At 36.2% G+C, this 26,839-nt stretch overlaps 3 protein-coding genes and 1 long non-coding RNA gene across 6 annotated transcripts in view; 2 read left to right on the top strand and 2 right to left on the bottom strand.

Annotated features, from left to right (window-relative positions):
• Window positions 1-14,823, bottom strand: part of LOC121735619 (kinesin-like protein unc-104) — a 103,983-nt gene extending 89,160 nt beyond the window's left edge. The window contains exons 1-2 of the mRNA XM_042126501.1: window positions 14,699-14,823; window positions 9,552-9,588 (exon numbers count right to left, since the gene is read on the bottom strand). The gene's annotated coding sequence lies outside the window, so the exon portion shown is untranslated. The remainder of the gene's footprint in view (window positions 1-9,551; window positions 9,589-14,698) is intronic.
• Window positions 641-1,557, top strand: LOC121735621. Its single transcript, XR_006036891.1, has 2 exons — window positions 641-940; window positions 1,022-1,557. It is a non-coding gene; the product is annotated as an uncharacterized LOC121735621 (long non-coding RNA).
• A 1,659-nt stretch (window positions 14,824-16,482) lies between the features above and the next one.
• LOC121735212 (superoxide dismutase [Mn], mitochondrial) lies at window positions 16,483-19,004 on the bottom strand. Its single transcript, XM_042125949.1, has 5 exons — window positions 18,886-19,004; window positions 18,638-18,813; window positions 18,140-18,278; window positions 17,261-17,415; window positions 16,483-16,772 (listed from the first exon to the last, which is right to left on the bottom strand). Exons 1-5 carry the CDS (start codon window positions 18,915-18,917, stop codon window positions 16,627-16,629), a joined length of 648 nt encoding a protein of 215 aa, XP_041981883.1. The 5' UTR covers window positions 18,918-19,004; the 3' UTR covers window positions 16,483-16,626.
• A 681-nt stretch (window positions 19,005-19,685) lies between these two features.
• Window positions 19,686-26,839, top strand: part of LOC121735211 (mitochondrial carrier protein Rim2) — a 30,880-nt gene continuing 23,726 nt past the window's right edge. For 2 of the 3 annotated variants that reach the window (XM_042125946.1, XM_042125947.1), the window contains exons 1-2: window positions 19,688-20,065; window positions 21,856-22,006. In XM_042125946.1, coding sequence (XP_041981880.1) covers window positions 20,025-20,065; window positions 21,856-22,006 — 192 coding nt within the window. In that variant the 5' untranslated portion in view covers window positions 19,688-20,024. Of the gene's footprint in view, window positions 20,066-21,855; window positions 22,007-26,839 lie in introns of all 3 variants that reach the window. The other variant, XM_042125948.1, reaches the window with a different exon arrangement.

Raw genomic sequence — 26,839 nt, forward strand, 5'->3', positions numbered from 1 at the left:
ATTTCGTATTAGTTGGTAACCAGGTATACTATAACTAGTTGAGGGAAGACAGGGTTTTAGCCAGGTCTCTGATACTAGGATGGCATCTATACTCAGTGACTCGAATGAAGCAAGCATGTCTGCATAATGTGCTGGGATGCTTTGAGCATTAAAGTGAATGACATTTAAGTTCTTTTTCACATCATCAAATGCAGCCGAAAGCGTATCATTCAAATTAAGTGAATGTGTACTGTAGAAGCTTTCATCGCCAGATTCGCTAGAAGAGAAAGAGAAGTATTCATTCATATTATTATCGTTAATAAGATTCATGTTTATGTAGGTTATTCACTATTTATTCTATAAAATAAAAAATAAGTAAATAAATAATTTAAAATGTACTATAATATTAAAATAATATAAACTTAAATAAATAAATAAAAATAAAATAATAATAATAATAAATATTATTCCAATACACTTATTCTATTTTTTGCTATGTAAAGCAATTAACTATTAAGATTTGTGATTACATGCAATACCACCAGTGACAGCAGAAGCAAAATATAATTAACAAAGTTGAATAAAGCTTTATCTTAACCACAAGTTTTTTTCCACATCTGTCACTGTTGTCAGTTGTCACCTCAATAGGTGACAACTGACAACTCTGACAAGTGACAACTGACACATGACAATTAAAATTATTACACTAACCATGCACTTTGTCTTTTAGCAAAATATATTGTATTTAAACATTTAAAATAAACAGTAATACCTGCATTAAGCATTAAATTGAGTACCTTCAATTTAACATAATCAGAACTGATTTAAAAACATAACATAGTACTCACTATGATGTTAAGCTATTTTATAAGCGTGCAATCAAAATACAAACAAAAACCAAGCAACAAGAATAAAGCACTACAAGGCTGAGATAAATAGCGCAATACAGCAAATAAGCAAGGTAAGCAGGTGATTATTTTATGATAATAATATTGAGCTACTGCATATTACTTAGCTTTAATGACATTGCGTTTGGTTCTAGGTGCAGCTCGATCAATGGTTACCCCGGCTTGAGATTGAGGTGCTATCTGGCTATTTGGCACTGGAACTGGAGCAATATTCTTTATAGCCTCGAGGTCAGCCATGTTCTGAATATGATGTCTGGAGCCTTCAGGACCAATAGCAAAAATTTTACCGTCCTTTGTCCAGCACTTATTGACACCAAGATGTTGACGGGCAGAAACAAATATTTGATGACGTCTTCTGGTTAAAAACTCTGACATTGTAATACCCGTTTGCTTTAAGTTGGTTTTCAAATTCCAAATCTTGGAGCGGGATGACATCTCCTTGAACTTTACCAGTATAGGTCTGGGCTTATCTTTGTTTTGCTTACCAAGTCTATTACAATGTTTTATGCATGAAGAGTCAAGATCAGTTGGCTTCAGATGGTTTTTAATAATATTGGAAACAGAAACAAGAACATCACTGCCGCCTTCTGGTACACCATGAAGTAATAGAATTTTTCTTCGACTTCTCATCTCCATATGATCATTTAGATCATGCAGCATTTGCACTTGTGATTGTAAAGTTTGAAGAGAACTTACAACAAAGGCTTTGAATGAGTAGAATTCTCTACTGAGTTTGTCGGCAGGACCCATGCCATTATCAGTTGCAGACTGAAGATCCTGCTGGAAGGCTTCCATTCGTGATTGAAACATAACAGTCATTTCTTCCAAGGACTGTTTGATGGATTCCATTCTGACAGAACTATTGTAGTTATAAGTCAGTGGGTGATAGTGCAAGTGATGGTTGATAGTGGTTGTTGATATTTAAAATCTTGAAAAATATAGGAGACTATTGCACTGGTAGGTAAGATGTTCACTTTAAAACATAATAATGTTGTTTTTGCTGTTAAATTTCAATTATTTCTATTTTTAAATTAAATTACTGTTTAAAAAAACGTCTTGACTTTTTTGCACATCTACCCGAAAAGTAGATGTGCAAAAAAGAAGAACCCAATTTAATACTGTATTCACTCCTAGAACGGTTAGAAATAGCCATAAAAATAATAATAATTTTACAGTATGGGCAACTACAGGAATTAAAATAAGCAGGCAAAGATTATATGAATTGTATGATGAAAAATCCATGAATACTAGTGATAAATTCAAAACAAATTCGAAAAATAAAATTAAAACTACTTGGAAAGTAATAGCTGAAGAGTCTGGAAATGTCACCCGTCGTAACTCCGATTTTGAAATTTATTTTGAAAATAAAAAGATAACCAATGATCATAAGGTTGCGACGGTCTTCGAAAAATTTTTTACTGACATTCCGGTCTCAGCTACAAACAATTTAAACTCCTCACCTGCAGCTGCTGAAAAACTACTCAGAGATAATGTAAAGGAATGTAATGTCAATTTTAGGTTTAGAGACATTGTCCCCAAAGATATCATTGATACTTTTAAATTAATAAATATTAAAGACACTACTGATCTCTGGGGCATGTCTACTTAAATTATCAAATCGATAATTGACATCATAGCTTCTCATCTATCAATGATTTTTAATGACTGCATAAAGAGTGGTGTTTTTCCTGACTTGATGAAGCACAGTAAGGTAGTACCTTTATTTAATTTATGCGGGGCTTAAATCTGATCCCACAAATTATAGGCCTATATCGATTCTACCGACTCTAAGTAAAATATTTGAAAAAATAATTTTAAATCAGTTACTATTACATTTTAACTTTAATTATTTATTGCACCATAATCAATATGGTTTTACTAAGGGTCGATCCACAACGGATGCTGGTATAGGTCTTCTTTATAGTATATTTGAAGCATAGGAGGACTCGCGAGATGCCCTAGGGATTTTTTTGCGACCTCTCCAAGGCTTTTGACTGTGTTGAGCATGCTACATTGATCAGGAAATTGCACCATTATGGCATTAGGGACTCGGCACTCAACCTTTTGACATCTTACCTCAAAAATAGAACTCAAAGGGTTGACATTAATAGTAAAAGGTCCAATGGGACCAAAATAGAATTAGGCATCCCACAGGGATCCATTTTAGGTCCATTTCTTTTTCTCATCTACATAAATGACTTTCCTTATCTTGTTAAGGATAATGAGATAGTACTTTTTGCTGATGACACTTCACTTACTTTTAAAGTGAAGCGACAACAGTCAAATTACGACGAGGTAAATAGTGCTCTCTCAAAAATAGTATATTAGTTTAACGTTAATGACTTACTTCTAAATTCTAAGAAAACTAAATGTTTAAAATATACTTTGCCCAACGTTAGGCAAGTTAAAACCAATATACTATTAAATGATGAGAAGATGGATTTGGTGGACACCATTGTATTCTTAGGCATTACACTAGACAGTAAATTACAGTGGGATCCTCATATTGCCAATCTTGCAGATAGGCTCAGTTCTGCAGCCTACGCAGTCAGAAAAATACGGGAAATTTCTGACGAAGACACATCAAGACTAGTATATTTCAGTTATTTTCATAGTAGAATGTCGTATGGCATCCTCTTATGGGGAAACGCTGCCGACATTAATACGATTTTTGTGCTGCAGAAGCGAGCTATACGTTCAATTTATAAAATGTCAGCTTTTGAATCTCTGAGAGAAAAGTTTAAAGAAATTGGTTCTAACTGTTGCTTCTCAATACATTTTGGATAATGTATTATATGTTAGAAAGAATCTTAGTAAATTTACAACCAAAAGTGACAGTCACGGAAGAAACACTAGAAATAAGTATAAACTAGAAATACCGGTGATCAGACTTAGTAAAGTTAATAAATCTTTTAAAGGTCAATGTATACGCCTTTACAATAAAATCCCAGAAAATGTTTAAAATATTTCCATTAATAAATTTAAAAAAGTAGTCAAAAAGCGTTTGTGTGCCAAAGCCTATTATAAGGTCAATGATTTCATAAACGATGGCACATCTTGGGAGTAGGATGGCTGCTTACAAGGCTATTTCTACGTAATATTTTATGACTTACAATTATGTATGTATGTTGACATTGTATATATAATTTTAAGTTACAACATTGTAAACCTTATTTTAAAAGATTAATTTTTTCTCACTTTTTTTGGTAAAGAAGTGGGCCCCGTGCGAGTTTCTTACGCCGGTTCTTCTCGCCGGGTTAGTTCCCGAACCGGTGGTAGGCATCATGTAGACGTTCAGAGAATATTTGCAAAAATTTATTCTGAATAAAAAGTTTGAGTTTGAGTTTTTTGAATTATGTTGTAAGTATTAACTATACTTTAACATAACTAGCATACTATCTTTACTTACTTTCTTTTCATATTTAGCACCCTCATGCGTGGAATTTACAAAACCTTTTTTGTGGATAGAATACTAGATGTCCCGCGCGGCTTCGCCCGCGTAAATTAGGAATTTTACGAAAACCGTACATTTTCCCATAAAAAAAATAGCTCTTATGTCCCTACTCCCTTCACTTGATCTACTCTATATCTGTGCCAAATATTGCCATAAAAATTGCTCCAGTAGTTCGTAATTTCTAATATTTCCCCCGTTTTTCCCACATTTTCCTGAGTTTCGTCGGTCGTATTAGTCTTAGCCTATAGTCTTACTCGATAAATGAGCTATCTAACATTGAAAAAAATTTTTAAATCGGATCTGTAGTTCCTGAGATTAACTCGTTCAAGCAAACATACTCTTCAGGTTTATAATATTAGGTAGGTATAGATTTTTTTTAATCATCGCTTGACAAACTCGAGTCTCGATCTAAAAGACTATGAAAAGTACCATTATAGGCTCATAAGTCATAACCATGGGACGCTGTATGGTATAATATGGTAGTGATGATGATGATGATGATGATGATGATGATGATGATGATAAATGTAATTTGCATAGTAGCATATTATGCTTTCCGTTCTTAAGACAACGCCGAAACTTCCAAACTTGCATCTATAAAGAATCAGGAGTTCTCTTAGCACCTTCCGAACCACGGTATACCAGGTATATCTCGGTGCAAAATCTTACTTGTTGGTAGCATATGCTTAGAATACTTCTCACAAAACCGAAGTCACCACAAGTTTCCCTATAAATGTTGAGGAGTTCCCTCGATTGGATCCTTCATTAAATCACCACTTTTGTGAATATAATACCAAATTGGGATGATACCCTATATACCAAAAGAAAAAATTTGAAAATCGGTTAACAAACGGCGGAGTAATCGTTGAACATAAGAAAACGAACATAACACCGCCCCCATTTTGAAAGTCGGTTAAAATTGTAGCCTATGTGTTATTCTGATGTATAAGCTATATTATTGTAAAGTTTCATTAAAATCCGTTCAGTAGTTTTTGCGTGAAAGAGTAACAAACATCCATACATCCATACATCTATACATCCATACATCCAAACAAACTTTCGCCTTTATAATATTAGTAGGAAGTAGGATATTAGTAGGATGTGTGCGAAATTTTTAGTTCCCAAATTGAAGTGCCTCTGCGGTAATGTACCAGTCCATCAGCTTTTCCTTTTAATTAAAAGATACTTATTGGCAATCCATACTTCTATAATAATTTTATAAATGCTAAGGTTTTTTTTATATAAAATAACCAAACGAGCAAACGGGTCACCTGGTGGAAAGCAGCTACCGCCGCCCATGGACACCCGCAACATCAGAAGAACTACAGGTGCGTTGCCGGCCTTCTAAGAGGGAATACGCTCTCTTCTTGAAGGTTTGCAGGTGTGTCTGTCTGTTACATTCACGCCCTAACCGCTGAACCGATTTTTCTGAAATTTGGTATGGAGGTACTTTGAGTCCCGAGAAAGGACATAAGATACTTTTAGTATTGAAAAAATGTACGGTTCACGCGTTATAAACTAATTTAGTCGCAACGGAGTTGCGGGCGTCATCTATTTCTAGATAAAGTAATAATTTGATTTCATCATAGCAAAAAAGCATTCTATAAAACGACTTCAAGATTCTAGAACGTATTCTCGAGTATTCTGTACAAGTGGCAAAGCGCTAACGCTAACGCTAACGCTAACGCTACAAAATGTATGCGATTTGACATAAGTCATCGCTTCGCTAGCGAATACTAATGTCAAATCCATACATTTTGTAGCGCTAGCGCTAGCGTTAGCGTTAGCGTTTTGCCACTTGTCTACGGGGGCTGTATATAACTGGAGAGTGGAGGAATTAATTTGCCGAACAAAGCCGGTGAGACAGAAACTCGGCTCGAGCCAAACTGTTGACGGCTGAGTTATGACTCCGTATGTCGTTACATGGGCCGTACCACGATACCGTTTTAAGACTCAAACAATCGTACGATAATGCCGCGTCCCACTCTAACAAACGTGTATTGACGTTGTTAGAGCAGGACGCGGCTTCTCAGCCGATTGTTTTAATCTCAATCAAATCAAAATACGGTTTCGTAGTAGGCCTACAGATGCGAGGGAATATATTAAATAATTGAGCGTTAAAAGTGTATAGCAATAAGAATTTTGTAGTATATTTTACACACAGCAAAACAGTGAAGGTGAACAGACATCTAATGTTAAGCTATTACCGAGGCACATAGTAATAAGGGAAAGTATAAATAAGCGTAGGTAACAATTGATGAATCTTATACTGAATCATGATTCATTATATTATTATGAATCCTTCACTGAATAATAATTATTCATTGCATCAAAGGAGATCATACACCAAGAAAAGAAGATTAAAGGAATCATATTATGTGGTAGGTTCAGATATTCACCCCTCTGCTTTGGTCGCGAGTTCATGAAGAGCGAATGGCATAAGTATTGGATAGGTTAGGTGACGTTAGAAAATCGAGCTATAATTTAACATAGGGCTTTTAGATAATGCTTTCTTATGTAATCCACCCACCCATATATGGGGTTATAAATCATAATCACTTTAATATCCCCGCAAGAAGGTCGGAAATTCGACCTGTTCTATATTCGTCCAACAAACGCCCTGCGAGCCCATCCGCCGATCAGTCACCTCACGACTCACGAGTGATGTTGATACATCGAAGCCTTTGTTTGATGGTTTCTTTGCAATTTTTTAATTTTTTTTTTAATGAACTAAGAGGGCAAATGAGCAAACGGGTCACCTGATGGAAAGTAACTTCCGTCGCCCATGGGCACTCGCAGCATCAGAAGAGCTGCAGGTGCGTTGCCGGCCTTTTAAGAGGGAATAGGGTAATAGGGGAGGGTAGGGATGGGAAGGGAAGGGAATAGGAGAGGGTAGGGAAGGGAATAGGGTAGGGCCTCCAGTAAACTCACTCACTCGGCGTGAAACAGCGCAAGCGCTGTTTCACACCGGTTTTCTGTGAGAACGTGGTATTTCTCCGATGGAGCCGGCCCATTCGTGCCGAAGCATGGCTCTCCCACGTCTAAAATTAATAATCATGATCATCGTTTTCCCCTGAAAAACATTGTTTTGTGCGAAGGATTCATAGAAATGGGAAAATTAAAAAAAAAATGGTTGCCCTGCAATTTCATAACTTCTATACGTGTATCCATAGTCCATACTAACTCATCAATCCCCAAGCGGCAGCATAACAATTGAAAATCTATTGTATCTGCGATACCCACGATGGAGGTGCAAATATTATATTTGAAACTGTTTCTGTCTGTCTGTTACCTCGTCACGCCCAAACTGCTGAACCAAATTAGCATAAATTTGATATGCAGATACTTGTAAGTCCCGGGAGAGGACTTAAGATACTTTTATTCCTGAAAAATGTACGGTTCCCGCGCAATAAACGAATTCTGGCGAAACGCAGTTGTGAACGTCATCTTGTTTTAATAAGTCTAGCTGGCAAACCAAATGACTAATTGAAATTGTAATTTTCTATCTGTATTCTATACCTGTACGAAAACTGTGTAAATCTGCTTTGGTTTTGTATCAACTCGTCGTCCATGATAGGAACTCTACATGTAAAGGTATTGGACCATTTTTCAGTTTTCGCTTAAGATGCCTGATCCTTCCAGGATCCAATGAGAGCGATATTTACTAGTGATGGAAATCGGAAATAATAAAAAAATTAAATTAAGAAATTTAAAAAACCCCCGCCAAACAACTTTAAAAAGTAATGAAATAATATATTTTACTGACTTTAAGTTTAAATAATTCCTAAGTGTAAAGTGATATTTTAGTCCATAATTGTTGTCACGGTGTGTCCCGGGACCGCAAACAGTGTATTTTGCATTTTGTATCGCCATGTCACTGATTGTCTCGATTCGGTTCGCTGTGAACTGACCCTTAAACTATAATGTTATGTGAAATCAAACATCTACATTAGCGGTCCCCCGACACACCTTGACAACAATTATGGACTAAAATATCACTTTACACTTAGGAATTATTTAAACTTAAAGTCAGTAAAATATATTATTTCATTACTTTTTAAAGTTGTTTGGCGGGGGTTTTTTAAATTTCTTAATTTTATTTTATTTCATGCTTTTTAAACTTGTGTTGGTTATAGTGCAGAATAATTCCTATCAACAGGATCATATTATATCCCAATGAATACCATTTACGAATGTCCTTTTGGATGAGGCCGTCAATATGAGTCCAAACATGAAACCTCCACTTTGGGTTCATATGGAGCTCGGCTGCTATAGAATCCAGGTGATGCTGCAGCAGCAGCATGCAAAAATTTATTGGTTATCTACGTCTTACTAGTTGTAGCAATTCAAATGAGCCCAAACACAAAACCGTTGCTCTAAATTGGTGAGGAGTTGGGTATCCTATTGATTACCAGGTGATGCTGCAACAACAGGTCAACTTTCCATTGATGTGTAAATATTCATAAATATCACGAACTAGAATGCAATAAAGCCCACCAAACGACTGCAAGTTGCTAATCGGCCCTTCACGAACCAGATGAACCGCGATTTTTCAGCACGGAGCAGGCTGATGATGATGAACTATAGCTAAGAACACTCTCAATGAAGTCAGCTTTCAAACAAAAAAAACTAGATCAAAATCGGTCCACCCGTTTGGATGCTACGATGCCACAGACAGACAGACAGACAGACAGACAGAACGACAGACAGACACGTCAAACTTATAACACCCCTCTTTTTTGTCGGGGGTTAATAAAGAACTTTATGACGACCTCTGTGGCTCAGTGGTGAGCGCGTTGGTAATACAAGCCGGGGGTCGCGGGTTCGAATCCCGCCGACGGAACAAAAAGTTTTCAAAGTTCCTGGGTCATGGATGTGTATTAAATATGTGTATCATATAATAAAAATCTTAAATATATGTATAGTATAAAAGTATTAAATATATTTCCGTTGTCTGGTACCTGTAACACAAGTCCTTCAGGTACTTAGCACGGGGCCAGACTGACGTGGTGTGAAGCGTCCATAGCTACTACAAAAAAAAAAACTTTATGGTGGCAGAATGTTATAAAGATAAGTCATTAAGTAAACCTATAGCTTTGTAAAATCCTAGTTCTATTATTGAAATTTACAGTAAGTGCTATACTATTAGCACAATTTTCTCTTATATAATTTCTATTTTCGTCATAATATAATTTCAACCAGGTACTTACCCGTTTATACCGCCCTCACTCAGTATTCAATCAGCATCTGAAACGAAAAACTTTGTTGAGGTAACGAAAAATAATGTGTTTTTCTTATTTTTGCGTGGGACGCGTCGCAGACTTCGATTTAAGTAGAAACTTGAAGCTTCAGAAAAATAATTGGAATGGAACTTTTGTCTTTGAGAGTTTAACACACACCGTGTCTACGTAACTCTAGCTAAATGTGTAGATTGTGTAGTTGTGTATTGGTGAAGTCGATTAATGCTTCTTAACGAACGGCACTTGTCGACGGCAGTCGCTGGATTTTTTCTCATTGTTTGTTTTTTGACACTTTTCGACGGCAGTCGACGCGTGCTGTCGACAAGTGCCGTTCGTCTGTAAGCGCTTTAAGAGCCCATATGACCCTAACTTGACTACATACTTTAACCTAGATCTCAAAATCTGTAAGGTCTAGAAAACTGATTTTTTGACACAAGTAACTTCAGTTCATAAAGATTAAATGCTCAAGACGAAAACACGATTACTCAAAAAATGCTCGATAGTTTCTTTTTTACAAATAACCTTGTTTTAGACACATTTTTGCTTGGATCTTCGAAGTTTGCTGTCTTTTCTTTAATGTTTTTCAATATCTTAAAAGGTATTGATAAAACCTAAATTTGCTCAAAACACTTTTTTCATAATCATTATAGTTCGTCTTTTATTCAAGTGAAACTAACTCGGCGATGATTCCGCGCCGTCCTTTTTCACCTGGCATATGAAAGACGGGCGTGAGTGTGAAGAGAGAAGGACGATGTTTGATTTTTAGAGTCAGGTGAGCTCTTAAGTAAAAGATTAATTTTAGTTTACGCCACTAAAATCAGTGGCGTTTTCGGAAGCTAAACCAATGCCGGTATATAGAAAATAAAGATTAAAGCTTAGGCCAAACCTACGCGACCAGGCGACTGCGAAGCGGAGCGTTAAGTTGTCAAATGTGTGTTTTGTATACAAAAAGCCTTGGTCATAAAGTGGCTTAGAAAACTGACTGCGGAGCTGTCTTTGCACAATCCACGTTACCTATCATGGTACAACGCCTATATGCATCGTTTATTCGTAAGCAAATAAATTCCTCAACCACTGAATACACTACTGTTTAATAGGACTATAGCACTATATCACAACCTACATGTTTGTAGTATTTATTCCAACTTTAGCATACAAATCCCTCTAAAACCAGCAATTTTACCTGTACAACTTCGCCTATACTAATTTATTCGGTACTTGATGCTTCACGAGCCATTAACTATATGATCGGTTAGCACGAAAACCACTCATTAACTCAGCAAAATACTAAAACTACTCGAAGTTGAACTTTTATAGAAAAATTTAAAGGGCTTGAAGTTACTATAACTTATGCGGATTAAAATGTTAAATGTTTTTTGAAACCGCGGCAGACCCGTTCGAGGTAGCCATAGGAATATGGGTGATCATGATGCTATTAAATACAATTCTTTTAACCTTATTATTTTGAAAGAACAGTTTAGTATTTTATGTCATTTCTAGGCACATTAAGAAGCCTGGCTTGTCGCATTAGAACCTCGAAAAGTCGTCTCAATTGCCATAGTAAAACAGGGTAGGTACATTAAAGCAGTAAAGATTTTTTAAATGTACTTACTGTATAATATAATATGTAAGATATTTTGAAACACCCATTTTAGATGCAGTAGCCAATCAAACACAAGTTACTGCTTCTTTCCGTAATCTAAATATATTTTATGTTAGTATATAAAACTCAAAGGTAACTGACTGACTGATATTATAGTGATCTATCAACGCACAACTCGGGACGGATCGAGCTGCAATTTGGCATGCAGGTAGATGTTATGACGTAGGCATCCACTAAGAAAGGATTTGGATAAATTCCACCCCTAAGGGGGTAAATTAGGGGGCGAAAGATTGTATAACATAATAATACTTCTTAACGAGAGCGAAACCGCGGGCAAAAGCCAGTAAAACAAATGCCCTTATGAAAATATCTCCACCATTACGGGTTTTTCGTATACTTACAGTTTACACCCTAACTGACCCTAAGAATGTTCAATATTTAGAAGGGTCGTCATGTCCCCTGCGGTACCATTGAGGTTATGGAAGGTACGAATTAATAAAATACTAAACAAACCACCCGTAGCTTCTAATCCAATTTGAACATTCACAGAATACCGAATTTTATAGAACGTACCTATTTTGATGATATCAGCTATTTTTAGAACCAAGTGCTGTTTTGTAATAGCAATGACTATATTATACATACCTTTAAAATATAATTTTGTTAGACGGACAGAACCGTCAACCGATAAATCGATTTCTGAAGTTCTGTTCTTAAGACTGAATTGTTCCACCAATTATTATTATTCAATGTTTAGGTCTTTTTGCCGCACTCAGAAAGATTTGATAATAATAATTTATTTATTTGCAAAAAGAAGTACTTACCAAAAGTTGTTGAATTATTAAACATGGGAGATCCATGCTTCGGCACGAATGGGCCGGCTCGACCGGAGAAATACCACGTTCTCACAGAAAACCGGCGTGAAACAGCGCTTACGCTGTGTTTTGCCGAGTGAGTGAGTTTACCGGAGGCCCAATTCCCTTTCCTATCCTCCCCTATTCCCTTCCCTTCCCATCCCTACCCCCCCTTATTACCCAATTCCCTCTTAAAAGGCCGGCAACGCACCTGCAGCTCTTCTGATGCTGCGAGTGTCCATGGGCGACGGAAGTTGCTTTCCATCAGGTGACCCGTTTGCTCGTTTGCCCCCTTCTTTCATAAAAAAAAACATGGTTCAGTCTTTTTACCTAGTATCTTTTCACTAAGAAGAATGCTTAATCTTCTTAGTGATTATTGACTACATAACTTTAATTTAATAAAGATTGTGGCATGAATTTCATATTATATTTTATGTTAAATTCTTCATTACATTAAAGTTAATATGATCTAGTTCTATTAATAACCACCGAATATTCCCAACGTGAAAAAATCCGCGAAACTTCGGTATAATATGTTTTAAACCATAGATCCGACCCAACAAAGTCTAACATTTTAGGTTTTTCCAGGAATCTAGTGCACAGCCTAGAATACCTAATAATTATCACCGAGGCGGTGCATTCACCTAGTCGCGTGTGGCGCCGTACTGATAACACATCTAGAACCAACCCCATCATTTGGGCTAATATGGACAGCTTTGTTTGTTACTAAATTACCAATTTTAAAATTAAAACATATTGTAGGTTAACATTATCTCAACAAGCATTAATGGATCAACTTAACAAGATAAACTAAGGCCTAAGGCCGTGTTCAAACAAAACTGACTGTAAGCCTTCGGCGGCTTACAGTCAGCAGGCTCACTGTGAACGTGAAAATAAACGGTATTTTTCGTTCACAGTATGCTATTATACGCTATAGCTGACGTAGCTACGTAGCCATCAGCGTCCGCGGAGCGTGGTGACGTGCTATATTAATCGGCCGCCGAATGTCAGCGCCTACGCCTAGCGTAATAACGTACTGTCGGTTAGGTGTGAACGAAAAAGTTTATATGTATGGAAATACAATAAACTGCGTACCATTCGCTGACTTTCGGCGGCTGACAGTCAGTTTGGTTTGATGGTTTGAACACAGCCTAAGAGAAGAGTGTGTGCCTTGTTGCCTACACTTCGCCATAACATGATAGTGATATAAAGTTAGATTTTAATTTTATAAAATTTTGAAAAAAAGACAATAATTCTACACCGGAGAATTTTAACTCTTCTAGTCTCTTAAACTCTATTATAAAAGCTAGGCCTTTACATCCGTTATGGATGATTTATACAGTATTTTTCAGAGCAAAGTAACCACTCCTCAAATACTGTAGTGCCTGGAACAAGATTTTTTAAATGTCCGTATGGTTGCCCAAGCGCATACGGCATTCTCGCATCATAGTCGGCCTAGTCCAGAGGAAAGAACTAGTCAATACGTCTGGGACCAACTATGTGCGGGTTTCCTCACGATGTTTTCCTTCACCGTACAAGCGTCGGTATTATGTACTTGTGATCAGAAAATGTCTCATAAGTACATGCCTCCACCCGGGTTCGAACCTGCACCCTCTAAGAGTGCGAACCAAAGGTCCACCCATTAGGCCACGGACGCTCTAAACTCTATTATAACCATATTGCAAAAATACAATCAGCTGGTTCTTGTTGCCTGTAAGCTTAGAATGATGATGACCAATATCATTATGCAGTTCTTATTTCCTGTAGACTAATGCCACAGTAGAGTCAATGCACAGGAATAAAACCTCTGACAGGCTTTTGGGAAAAAAGTAACAATTTTCCTCTTGTAACCTACAACTTTGTCTACCACAAAGTAACACTTGTATTTCAGCCATGGCAACTACTGGTACTTCGACAATGTAAGATGTAATTTAAATTTCCAATTATAAAATAAACTTCCCATACATAAACAAGTTTTTAATTGATTAACACCAAGCTATGGATTTCTAGGTAGAAATACCTCAGTTATAAGTAATTATAGCTTTGAGTAATATAAACCATTAGAGTAATCATTACATATAATATTTTTATTTTGGCAAACAGTTCCGTCTTTGCTGTAATAAGTTTGCAGTGATGACAGTTTTTTTAAAGATTTGGCTACAACTTATTGTAAAACATGTTTAGATTTTCCTAGCTCGTCTTTATCGCAACAATTTTTCATTGCGATATGTAAGGACATATTTTATTTTCATAAAGAATGCTTAGTCAATGATCATTTTTAATTAAAATGTTGATAACTGTGTTTTTGTATTATGATTAAAAGTATTATCATTGTATTTAACTACACATATTATATTTATCGCTCCTGTAGACCTTACTTTGGACAATGGATTTTATAAAAAACGCAAGTTCATAGTGAGAAAAAATTCTAGCATCTTCGCTTGTATTATTTAGACATAACAAGCAATATTACAATGGAAAATATATGACTTAATGTTAAATAAGGCATACAGACTTTAATGTAATAAAATAAGTGAGAGTTTTATTCAACAAACTTATTGCGAGCTAAGTTCTATCCAATCCACAGAAAAATCAATAACAGACGTCCTTTCGTCGCGTATTATATCGACATAGAAAAAACAATTATTACAGCTACTTACATAAAGGACACGCAGCGCGACAAGTTCTTCAAGTTGATAATGCACAATAAATAAGATAAATACGGAGTTAATTGCAATTTATTATTTGTTTTAATCACAAAACCTCTCAGTCCTCCCGAAACGAATTGTACCTAACTGTCAGTGTCTTTGTTATTGATATTCTGACATTGACAGCTATTTTTTATAATTTTTAGAACAAGGCATAGTGTTTGAACTTATGAAGTCATCCATTATTGATTGATTGATTGATTGAGCCAGTGCATAATGTTAAATGTGAACACTAAACGCCAAAGTGTATTTCCTCTTAATAGATCGCTTTTATCGTATGCTCCCGCGACCCGCGGGCTGCATGTGGCCCGCCGGGACTTTATTTGTGGCCCGCTTGATGTTAAACCATTTTGAAATTCACGCCCACCGGCAAAATAATGTAGTCATCGTGAAAGTCGTGCAATGTTTTTCCATTTCTAATTGTTAATTTTGAAGAAGAAGGAACGTTGTTTTTTAACCGTAAAGAGATTTTGTTGCGGCCCGCCACACCAAGACCAAAAGATGTTTGCCCCGTGTATAATAATGCCGTCCTAACCGTGTATTATTTTCCTCTATGATATTTGTGGGCTGTGGCCCGCAAGAAAAATAGTTGGGGACCACTGATCTAGATTTTAGAATCTAGATCCTTTGAAACAAGCTAGTTTTTTGTTTTAAGTTTTAGAATATTTACGTAGAAACTATATATTTTGTAACTTTCTGTGTTTTCATTTTAACCTGTTTTTTACAACTTTTTAACATTAGTAGTTAAACAATATGAATCCCTAGGTCTTATGTTCGGGCCACACTAACGTTTAACGTCAATGCCCAACAACGCGACAATTATTGCGATAATTTTAACGCGTTAAAGTGGGTGGCTACACTTGAACGGTCAACGTTTAATGCCCAACGGCGTTGATTTTACTTAACCGACTTCAAAAAAAGGAGGTTATTAATTCGACGCGTATGTATGTCATATTCCAGAACTGCCTAATTTTCGGCTATCTATCAGCTTCTGAACAAATGTGCCAAAATATTTCAAAAGTGTGGGTATTTATGTATGTAAGTATGTATGTTTGTGTTCGCATATCTCTGGAACTATCATTGCGATTTTAGTAAATCTTTTTTTGTTGTACTAGATATTGTTCAACTTAGGGAATAGTGCAAGTTGCATCAAAATGGGTCAGTAGTTTTGGAGGTAGGGCGATTTAATTCTTAATTACGTACAATTTTGAAGTCGCTTTTATCTTTTTAATTAATTTCTTCAAAAGGTGATAATTCTATTATTCGTCGTCAGGCATCACTTTGCATTCCACGATTCTTGTTACTTTTGGGTTTCAGATCCCACAAACATGGTTCGGTTTGCAAAATCTCAAAATAAAGCAATTACTTTCTCGTTTTTAACTAGAGTGGAGTGAAGACTCCATAACCAAAGTACGTATTTAAATTAAAAAACGTGCGATTTAAATGCAAACAAGTCTAAGCCAACACGTGTGATCCCGTCGGGCTCTCAACGCAAAGTGACGATACGTAGTGTGGCCGCTTCATCGCATTAATTCTTGCGTTAATCTCTTTGATGTATCGCTATCGCCAAACGGCAAACGGCATTGTAAACGCCGTTGAAAATTATCGCGTTAAATTGTGGCTACACCTACGGCTAACATCAACGCGATAATTAACGGCATTTGACGTTAGTGTGGCCCGAACATAATAAATACACATTTTGCAAAAATCCAATTATTTAAATGAAACAACAGCAATGTATATAACAGTATAATATCAGTGCATATATATTAAACTTAAAAAACATCACAAATAACCATGTGATGATAAGAAATCACTACAGCCATGCTCACATCATTCCGCTACTAATATTTAAAATGCTGAGATTAGTTCACTTCAATCTACTTCAATGCCTTCTCGTATCTTGCAGATACATCTTGCCAATTTGCTACATCGAATATTGCCTTAACATAATCAGCTCTCACATTTTTGTACTGCAGGTAGTAAGCATGCTCCCAGACATCAATGCCAAACAAAGGAATGATACCTGAAAATAAAATAAAAAAAACTAAGATTGTTATGAGTTCCCCACCTTCACCAGGTACACTAACGACCGTTCCCAATATTTGATCTGATCAATTAGAGTTATTTTTATTTTAAGTAAACCAAATTATTTTGTGTTTTTGTCAGGGCCCATATGAGTGCAATGCACACGTGCGCCATCCTATAGGGGCGCCAAAACCAAGGTCCCAAAAATTTTGCTAAAGGGGCGCCAAAATCCTTTTTTTGCACACAGGCGGCAGTCGCCCTTACGGGGGCCCTGGTTTTTGTGGTGCCCCTTGTTACTTCCTGCGGCTGCTTGATAGTACTTGAAAACCCCTACCTTAGTCACAAGATACACTACCATATACATTATACCATGTAACCTAAGATATTGTATGACAATCAGAGCAAAGCTTAACTTTACTAGCATAATGTCTAGAAAATACACATCCAGAAAAAAATCCTATTCATGCCTTACAAAAAGCCAGTTACCAGTAGTGGGTTGCAAGGGGTCCTGGTTTTGGCAGGTGGCAATCTGCAGCTTCTTCATGGTCTTGTTGTAGCCCAGCCAGCCCCAGCCGGAACCCTGTACGCCGACAGATGCAGCTGCCAGCTGATTCTTCATGTTTTCCACTGATCCAAAATCCCTGAAATAATTAAATGTATATTTAAGTAAGTGTGTGAAATCAATAGGCTCTGTATACTTATTTTTCACTGAATCATGGATGACAATGATGAGGATTGAATATATTAAAAGTGTTATTGATATTTATATTTATTTAAAATATGTTTTATATTCACGTGGGAGAGCCATGCTTCGGCACGAACGGGCCGGCTCGACCGGAGAAATACCACGTTCTCGCAGAAAACCGGCGTGAAACAGCGCTTGCGCTGTGTTTCGCCGAGTGAGTGAGTTTACCGGAGGCCCAATCCCTTACCCTTTTACTTTCCCTACCCTCCACTATTCCCTTCCCTTCCCTACCCTCCCCTATTACCCTATTCCCTCTTAAAAGGCCGGCAATGCACCTGCAGCTCTTCTGATGCGGAGTGTCCATGGGCGACAGAAGTTGCTTTCAGGTGGCCCGTTTGCTTGTTTGCCCGCTTATTTCATTAAAAAAAATGTGTTTTCATCTAGGTTCTTAGGATAAGCATAATGAGGGTTTTAAGTATTCTATATGCCACCAGGTGCCACTATTATACATTTAGCCTTAGGGTATATCAAACAGGCATATTATTGTGACATATGACGGCAGTTTGACACGATAGACCCTAAGGCTACAAAGCGGCACCTGGTGGTAAATAGAATATCAAAAACCCTTATCAGATTGTTTCAATCAAATGTATTCAAGTTTCAAAAATTGCCTTTTCTACCTTTCAATTGCCTGACAAAGGGCATCGGAGGGTTTTCCACCATTAGGGGAGAGATTCTGCCAGAAGATTGTGTGGTTGATGTGACCACCACCATTGAACCTGAGCGCTGGAGCCAGATTAATGACTGTTTCAATGTCACCTGGAAAAAGTTTTTTAATAGACTGGCCATGCCAGTAGCACATAAAACCTTATAAGAAATAACACTTTGATTAATATAGATGAATGAATCTCTCTACATAAATATTAAAGGTTTATTTTTCAAATAATTACTTATCATTATATGATAATAAACTGCATTAAGTTAATAACTTTAGTAAAGCAAGCTTGTACCAAAGTCTAATGGGCATAGAGTTTATTCCAAACGAGTGTCAAGTTATCTTGGCTTACCTACTTGAATTGCTGTCATAGAAATTCTGCTTGTTGTTAACAAAAACGAATTAAATACGGTAATTATATTTATTTTTTTAATTCAAGAATACATAAGCAAATATGTGTTACCTTTGCTCTGTGCCTGAGCTAATTTCTCTTCAGCCGCGTTTAAATTGTTCACATAAGTGGCATGGTGCTTGCTATGGTGTAGGCTCATAATATCGCGGCTTACCACCGGTTCCAATGCCTTATAATCGTAGGGTAGGTCAGGCAGAGTGTGCTTTTGGCGAGTGCCGACCGCCCGGCTAGAAAAGTTTTTTTGAGATTAGTTAAGCGAGTCACAATAAAAAAATCACATTGGATGGAAATATAGTTACAGTAAGGATCCAAATCTGCAAGTGGAATACATTTTATACTGTTATTAAATGCAGAAACTCGTTAATTTATTACGCAACCCGCACTGCACGAAAAGAGCTGCAATTTTATATTTTTTTCAAAACATCATGTCAAATGTCAAAATGTTAATATGACAATGACTTTGATAGAATGACAGTTATGCCGCGGCCGCACATGCGTCTATCACACGAAGCTACTAAAGCTACATCTATGGCCTATGGGCAAAAATTCTTTCAACCGTCTTTTTAGTTTTTCGCCTTATATTATTTTTATTTTCATTGAGCCAACATCTATATAAGCCTATGGGAAGACCAGGGTTTTTATTAGACATGTTAAGGAGTGAGCACACTGAGACGGGCCGTGCCGGTGCTCTCCTTTATGTAGCGCACTGTTAAACTGCTTTAGAGTTTATTTCATTATATTATATAAGGCTTACATATTGTAGAGTCTGGCTAGCGAAAGATGAGACTGGAAAAATGCGGCAAATTAAAAAAATCGACGTTTAACAACCATGTCTATAGCCGGAATTATAATTTTGATCTACGAATTATGAATAATGGTTCTTAGTTTTTATTATTCGTAGTTCGTAGATTAAAACTATAATTCCGGCTATAAACAGGGTTGTTATACGTCGATTTTTTGAATTTGCCGCCTTTTTCCAGTCTCTTTCGCTAGCCAGACTCTATCTAAAAAATAGAAAAGAAAGTGTGACGTGTGACGAGTTGACTGACGACGCACGTGAACACTGCGAGATCCGTAGCCGGTATTCGTAACCGGCGCAACTTGTACAACTCTAGTCCGTCATCAACCGTGAAGTGTGGCAAACAACACTAGCTCGGAGCTCCGGTAAATTTCTTGCGGCGCAGTCGACTGTCAAAGTTCCAAAAAAATACAATTTTTTTGTGTTGTTCATAAAAAACTTGTTATTATTGCGTTGTTATTAGAAATTGTGCTATTTTCGTTTCATTACAATCGAAAAGTGTTGTGAAGTTACAAAAAAGTTCGATATAAATGAGAATAATTAATTCTCATAACATCGTAGCTCGTACAGTCGTGGTGCTTTTTGTTTATTTTTAGACCATTGAATTTGCAGTCATGTTATCAATGCGGTGGCGCTAAAATGTCTCAAAGGGATACTGCGATTCATCTTGTGGCTGGAGGGTAAATATCTACGGAACTATACACTTATTTGAACATGTAACTTCTCCTTATTTCTACGTTTCGGGTCATTTAACTCGGCAGATTCATTAAAATTCAACACAAATCTACAACAGAAACAACTATCAGGGTCGTTACTTGTTGGCTTTAGGAGATAACACTATTCTTTCTACTCATTAACTTGAAGTCCTCAGAACTAAACTCAGGCATATTTTATGAGATACAAAATCAAATACATGATACAAGAAACACATTTTTTGCCTACTTTCGCTCTATGCTGGTACGGAACCCTTCGTGCGCGAGTCCGACTCGCACTTGGCCGTTTTTTTACAGTAAATTAATTACATTTATTCTGTATTTATATTATATTACTAGATTGTGTTAAATATAGTCACAATAATATAATTTACATTATGATGATATTTTGCTAGGTAATAAAAGTAAAACAATCGGCCAAGTGCGAGCCGGACTCGCACACTTGAAAGGGTTCAGTACCGTTATGTAGTGAAAGTATTGAAAAAAATGTGTTTTTTGTATGCTTAATTATTTAATTTTATTATTAAATATTAAAATACACATAATATAATTGAGGATTTTGTGAAAAATACAAGTGTCTACATATTGCCATTATAGAATACGAACCAAAAAGGCCAAAAAATCATGTTTGTTGTATGGGTTTGTTAACATAAACCCTTAAATGTTAATTTTATTTTGTTTTTAGTATTTTTTGTTATAGCGGCATTGAAAATACATTATATGTGAAAATTGAAGAAGTCTAGCTATAGTGGTTCTTGAGATACAGCCTGGAGACAGACAGACAGACGGACAGACAGACAGACGGACAGACATCAAAGTCTCAGTAATAGGGTCCCGATTTTACCATTTGGGTACGGAACCCTAAAAGTATTTTTTAAAACATTTACTCTAATATTTTCACTTTTATTTTTATGAATAAAGATATATGAATGTAAGTGAAACAGTAAGACATTGATTGATGATCATTTTGTTTTAATTTTAGTTGTAATGAAAAAGCAATAAAATATATCTTCTTAATTGATTTGCTTTTTAATCAATTTATAAATAGTGATGGAAGAAAAAATCTCTCTTAGCTGCAATTTCAATGAAGTTATATTTTCGTTATAAAATAATATCATTTTTACTAATAAGTAATATAATAAAATGGTTCTTTGCATTTTAATGAAATAGTAATTGCCCTGCTCATAATTATCTTTTAATATTTAATGCAAATCTTTCTTATTATTGCGTTAGTAATTATGAAATAGTTCCAAATATTATGTAACTTTACACATTTCATAGTACCTGTATAAAAAGTTAGTTAGATGACTAATCTCTTGTTTATTTGCATAAAATTTTGCACATTTAGTATTACTGTTACTTACAAATCTTTAACATACTTATAATAAAAGTTGTCACCTTTGTTTTTTTTTACAAAACAAATTCTTTTGGAAACATACATTGTTCTGCTATAAATTAAGGAGCTGGCGAACAGAACCGGATTAGTCTGCCAGATTTTTTTTTTACACAGGAGTTAAAAAACCAGTATCAACTACTACCGCTACTACTGAAATAATCCAGTTCTGTTTGAAAATGGACTTTTTAAAGCCTTTTTATACGGTTTTGATTGACAATATTAACAGGAATTGACGCAGATGGGTCAAGATAAGATGATTCAAAAAGAAATATACTTTCGCACTCTGGTGGAATTGTCCAGTTTTGTTCGCAAGCTCCTCAATTATTGTAACCTGAACACTAAATTTCATGTCATATTTCAGTATTGCTGGCACTGCGGGTGCAGTGGTAACATGTCCGCTCGAGGTGGTCAAGACACGACTCCAGTCGTCCAAAGGTGTGGGTCTACCTCCTCCACCCCCATCCAGTGCATCGAACACAAAACGAGTCTGCTCTAAGATACCCAAACATCAGGTAATTTTCATTTGTATGATGTAATAATAAGTTTTACAGATTTGAGAGGTTTTATAAAACTAAAATCACTTTAGTTTTTACTTAGTTATTCTAGTAATGAGTAATCTATTATAACTTTCTGAGTTATTCTAACTATTATAAGTTTCTGGATGAGTATGGTCAAATTATTGATCAAAAAGTTAAAGCGCAACAAAACATACTTACATAATGTCTCATAATGTAAATAAATGGCAGAAAACAAGATGACAGGAAATTGTTAAAGCTGCAAATTGCATGTTACTAATGATGTTTATCTTATGTCGGTGTCGCAGCCGACTGGTTTAAATAGCCGTTCAATCAAACAGCTAGCCCTTTGACTGAACAACGCCATTCAATCACACGTCTAGCTTTTATATTGAATATTTTAGTCGCTTAAAACGTTCAACACTACAGCTGATTCAAAAGCCGCCGTCTAATTGAAGTAGTTCAGCGCGCACCGCTGCGGCGCTAGGTGCGTTTTATTTACAATATGGCGTCAACTAGCAGGTGTTTGTACCAACAAACACCTGCTAGTTGACGCCATATTGTGGTTGTTTTTCGGAAAGAAAGTAGTTAATTAAAGTTACAAGTGTTAATAAAGAGACAAAAATTGTAGAGGCACATACACAGAGCACATACGAGTGAATCAAAATTTCAACAAATATTCGAGGAGAAATTACGGGATTATGAAATGGATGGACGCACCCCACCGGAAAGGGGGGTCCGGGGGGCACAGCCCCCCGTCAAAACAAAAACAAACACAATACAGAAAGTCCGAGAATAATCTTTCAATAAAATACAAAAAGTTTTCCTATTCTCAGAAATTACATATTTAGCTAATGGTCGCACTAGTTAATTTGCCATTAAACCAGTTGGCTAAGCGTCGTCTAGCTGTAGTGTTGAACGTTGTAGTCAACAAGTCGGCTAAACGACGTATAGCCGTGTGATTGAATGGCGTTGTTCAGTCAAAGGGCTAGCTGTTTGATTGAACGGCTATTTAAACCAGTCGGCTGCGACATCGGCACTACATATAGGCGAACGCGTTGGCCGACGCGTTGGCCGGCGCGCTGGCCCAATGTGTAGAACGGGCGTTCGCGCGTTGGCGGTAGGTATTTCGCCCGTTCTACACATTGGGCGAACGCGTCGGCCAACGCGTTCGCCTATATCAGGGGTCACCAATTAGTTTCGCTCGGGGTCCGTTTTAAGATATGAATTTACCTTCGCGGTCCACACATTTTATATAAAAAAAATTATTAAACAAAGGTAATTACGGAAATTACAAATAGTATTTTTAGATATCAATAACAAAAGTAACCATTTTTTGTAGCTAATTATCACTCTGAAGTTTGGAGTGAGATATTGGTGCAAGCTATAGTAATGACATTGGTTGGCTGTCAAAATTCGGACCAATCATAGAGCCGAATCGCGTCTTGAGACCGAGATGCATATTGAGTACTGACTATTTATACCGGCCTAAATCCTGGAGATGTTGAAGTCCTAAGATGAACGAAGATCATCTTCGAACATGCTCAGTCCACACACAATGGGTCAGCGGTCCGGATGCGGACCGCGGTCCGCCATTTGGTGACCCCTGGCCTATATGTAGTGCCGACATTACATGCAGTTCATCACAGTTTCAATTCTTTTATTATTTTATCCTACTTTTTATATCAATGAGAAACCAATTATTATTTAAAATTTAAAGAAAACACTTCACAAATCCAAGAAAACTGATTATAATTTAATAATTAATTGTGGCCTTAAAATTGATTTCATTTAAAGTTTAAACTTAACAAGTTTAATCGCACAGTTCTTATTACGGAACTTAATACTAAAATCGTAGGGCATTATTAAAAACGGAAAATGAAATAAGAAGCTATAACTTGAATTTAAAAATTAAATAAAAGTGTAGATAAACTTATAATTAAATTCATTAAAAATTAAAGAACTAGTATCGAAAAATTTGCGCACGAAAGGGTGTCTGATGACTCTGATGTAAGAGCCTGGCAATAAAGACATACTTAATATTATTTCATCATGTGCCGTTTTACCCTCTTGTTCATACTTCATAGTGAATCTACACCTGTCTTAATTAATACCCTTTTGAACGTCATTTATAAATTTAACGCTTTCTTACCAATTAATATAATTGAATATTTAGATGACATTATGAACTTCGTACGTTCGTTCGTTCACTTTCCTCTATAAACCTTCCCTGGACTTACATGAATATTTCAAGATTAAAATTTGCCAATTCGGCTCAGCCGTTCTCTAGTTTCAGCGAGACTAACAAGGAGGACTAGGAGACTAGGATATATCAGTGGTATGGTCACTTGTAGTAACTATCTACTAATCTGCACTATTACTCTATTTGCGGAGGCCTCTGATTTTCTTGGAACTCAAAAAGGCTTCCATTTACAGAAAGGTCGGCCTGCGATCAGTCCGATTTGATTGATCGGCCTTTACGTTTACGAGGGCCTATTAATCTTTATATTATCAAGATCCTGTGCGAGCTATAACAACTGAAGTCGGAATGGATTGTATGTATTTAACTATTATCCTCTTCTATAGCTAGTATAGACTGTTGTTGGAGTATTTCAGTATTCGTGTCAAGGATACTCAAACAGACTGAACAATTGCTAATCTCGTGTAGAGCCGAGAGTGTACAGAATGGATTTACGCGGTATGTCGTGCTGCGTATGAGAATTATCCGATTGTTTACGTTTATCCTAGTAAATAAGTTAATTATAATTGAAGTCATGAGTGGATAAAGTGGATAACCAGGATAAGTAACATTTTATAATATAAGAGCAACTACTCATTTTTTCCCTTACAACATAAAAAAAACCTTGTAACTTATATAATTCATCATCTAGCTAATAAGTATATCTTTAAACATAGAAATTAGAATCAACATTTTTTTTAATTCAAATCATTTTCCGGTTCTAAAGCCTCCATTTATGCAAAAAAGTCAGTTTTAAAATTGTTACTTACCCGCTGCATCCACTCATGTCTTCAAGCACGGTGTAAAAATATACATACATAGGTACTTAGCTTGTTTATTATTACCAACACGTGTGTAAACAAGTAAAGGCTAACAAGTAACAACGTGATTAATTATTGTGAAAGTATTTTGTTAACACCTTCTACACACTTGTTTACTTCGTGTAATAATTTTCCACTTTGTCATGAGTGGGTTATGTCAGTGGGTAGTAGAAAAAGTACCTCCAAATTCTAAGGGTCAATCACACCGAAATGGAGGCGCACAACTAGCTGTTTGATCGAGCTTTGCTCGGTATCCGATGAAAATGACATTTTCTAGAAATGATTCCTAGCTAAATCGATTTATCGCCCATATATATATATACAAGAATTGCTCGTTTAAAGATATACGATATACGATACATAGGATCGCTTGCGAATTCGCGACCGCGAGACTTTCCAAGTTTTTCAAGCGAAACGAAGATAAAGTTTAAAATCATAATATGACGAATATGACACTGAAAATGCTCTGCGCTGCTATTTAGGTGTGAATTGACCCTTATAGGCATAATTTGAAAAAATAATAATTTTATATGGGTTATAATTTTAGACAATAATCTATAATATACAAATGAGTCGCTGAATGTGTTGCTAAGCGCAAAACTCGAGAACGGCTGAACGGATTGGGCTGATTTTAGTCTTGAAATGTTCGTAGAAGTCCAGGGAAGGTTTTAAAGTGACCTGTGACACGTTCACCGGGACAGCTAGTTATCAATAATTATGTTTTGATAATAATTAATAATAAAGATTAAACATTAATTACTTATTGAAAATTCATTAACAAAATTATAAAAATACAAATATCTTTTCCGCAATCACTTACTTATAAAAAATAAAGTGTGTTATTAGCCGTTGCTTGCAAATACCCATACGTTTATCCCATAAAAACCGTACTAAGTAGATACATTTTTCGAAATCTCACCTGTCCTATTTCCTATTCCGGGACTTTTTATATTAGACCAAAAAGTCCTGGAATGTTACTAACACTCATAAAACTGCTCAACCAATTTCGATAGAATTTGGTATGAAGATACACCTATATATGAAGAGTCACCGAAAAAATGATAAGGAATATTTTTTATTCCCGAAAATGTACGCTATTCGCGCGGGAAACGTACTAGGCTTTGTACTTTACGAAAATAATAAAGTAAGTACGCAAAAATACTTTATTTCAAACTAGATGACCCGATGAACCTCTTATCACCTATCTCCCAACATAAACCCTCCCTGGGCTTCCACGAATGTTTCAAGACCAAAATAAGCCAAAGCGGTTCAGCCGTCCTCGAGTTTTAAAGAAATTAACAAAGTACAGAATTCATTTTCATTTATACTTACAGATAATTTTATAAATTTTACTTTATTTTTATACTGTGTACGGTTTTTTTCTCACCTAAAGTTAAGTAGCCGATGTACTTTATTAGCAAAAAAAAGGTGGCAACCCTAGTTGCGGCCAATATCTAGTATTATATTTGTAGCTGGTTACCTAGTAGGTATTTGTTTATGTACTAGGCCGCAAAGGCCGCAGCCCGGTGCAGTGACACTTTATCTCATTACACGGTGTCCGCAAATAGCGCAGACGCCGGTTCTGCATGTATAAATAAACTAAGCTTAGGATCTTAAAGGTTAGGTTAGAACTTAGACCTTTGTTGATGGGTCATTATATCAAAATTAACCCTACTGCTTGTCACTACGCAAAATTCTGTACCGAATATAATATACTTACATAAAGTATGCATGTATTCGGGTCTCATTTTGTAGACTCGCGTTACAAAT

Source organism: Aricia agestis, chromosome 17 (assembly GCF_905147365.1).
Source record: "Aricia agestis chromosome 17, ilAriAges1.1, whole genome shotgun sequence".
In the NCBI taxonomy this organism is placed as follows: Eukaryota; Metazoa; Arthropoda; class Insecta; order Lepidoptera; family Lycaenidae; genus Aricia; species Aricia agestis.

Coding starts and splice junctions, on each gene's coding strand:
- LOC121735212 (XM_042125949.1), bottom strand. CDS start 18,917: ATGTATTCCACTTGCAGATTTGGATCCTTACT. Junction 18,279..18,637: donor AGCTCAGGCACAGAGCAAAG/GTAACACATATT, acceptor AACTTTTTCCAG/GTGACATTGAAACAGTCATT. Junction 17,416..18,139: donor CTTTGTCAGGCAATTGAAAG/GTAGAAAAGGCA, acceptor TAATTATTTCAG/GGATTTTGGATCAGTGGAAA.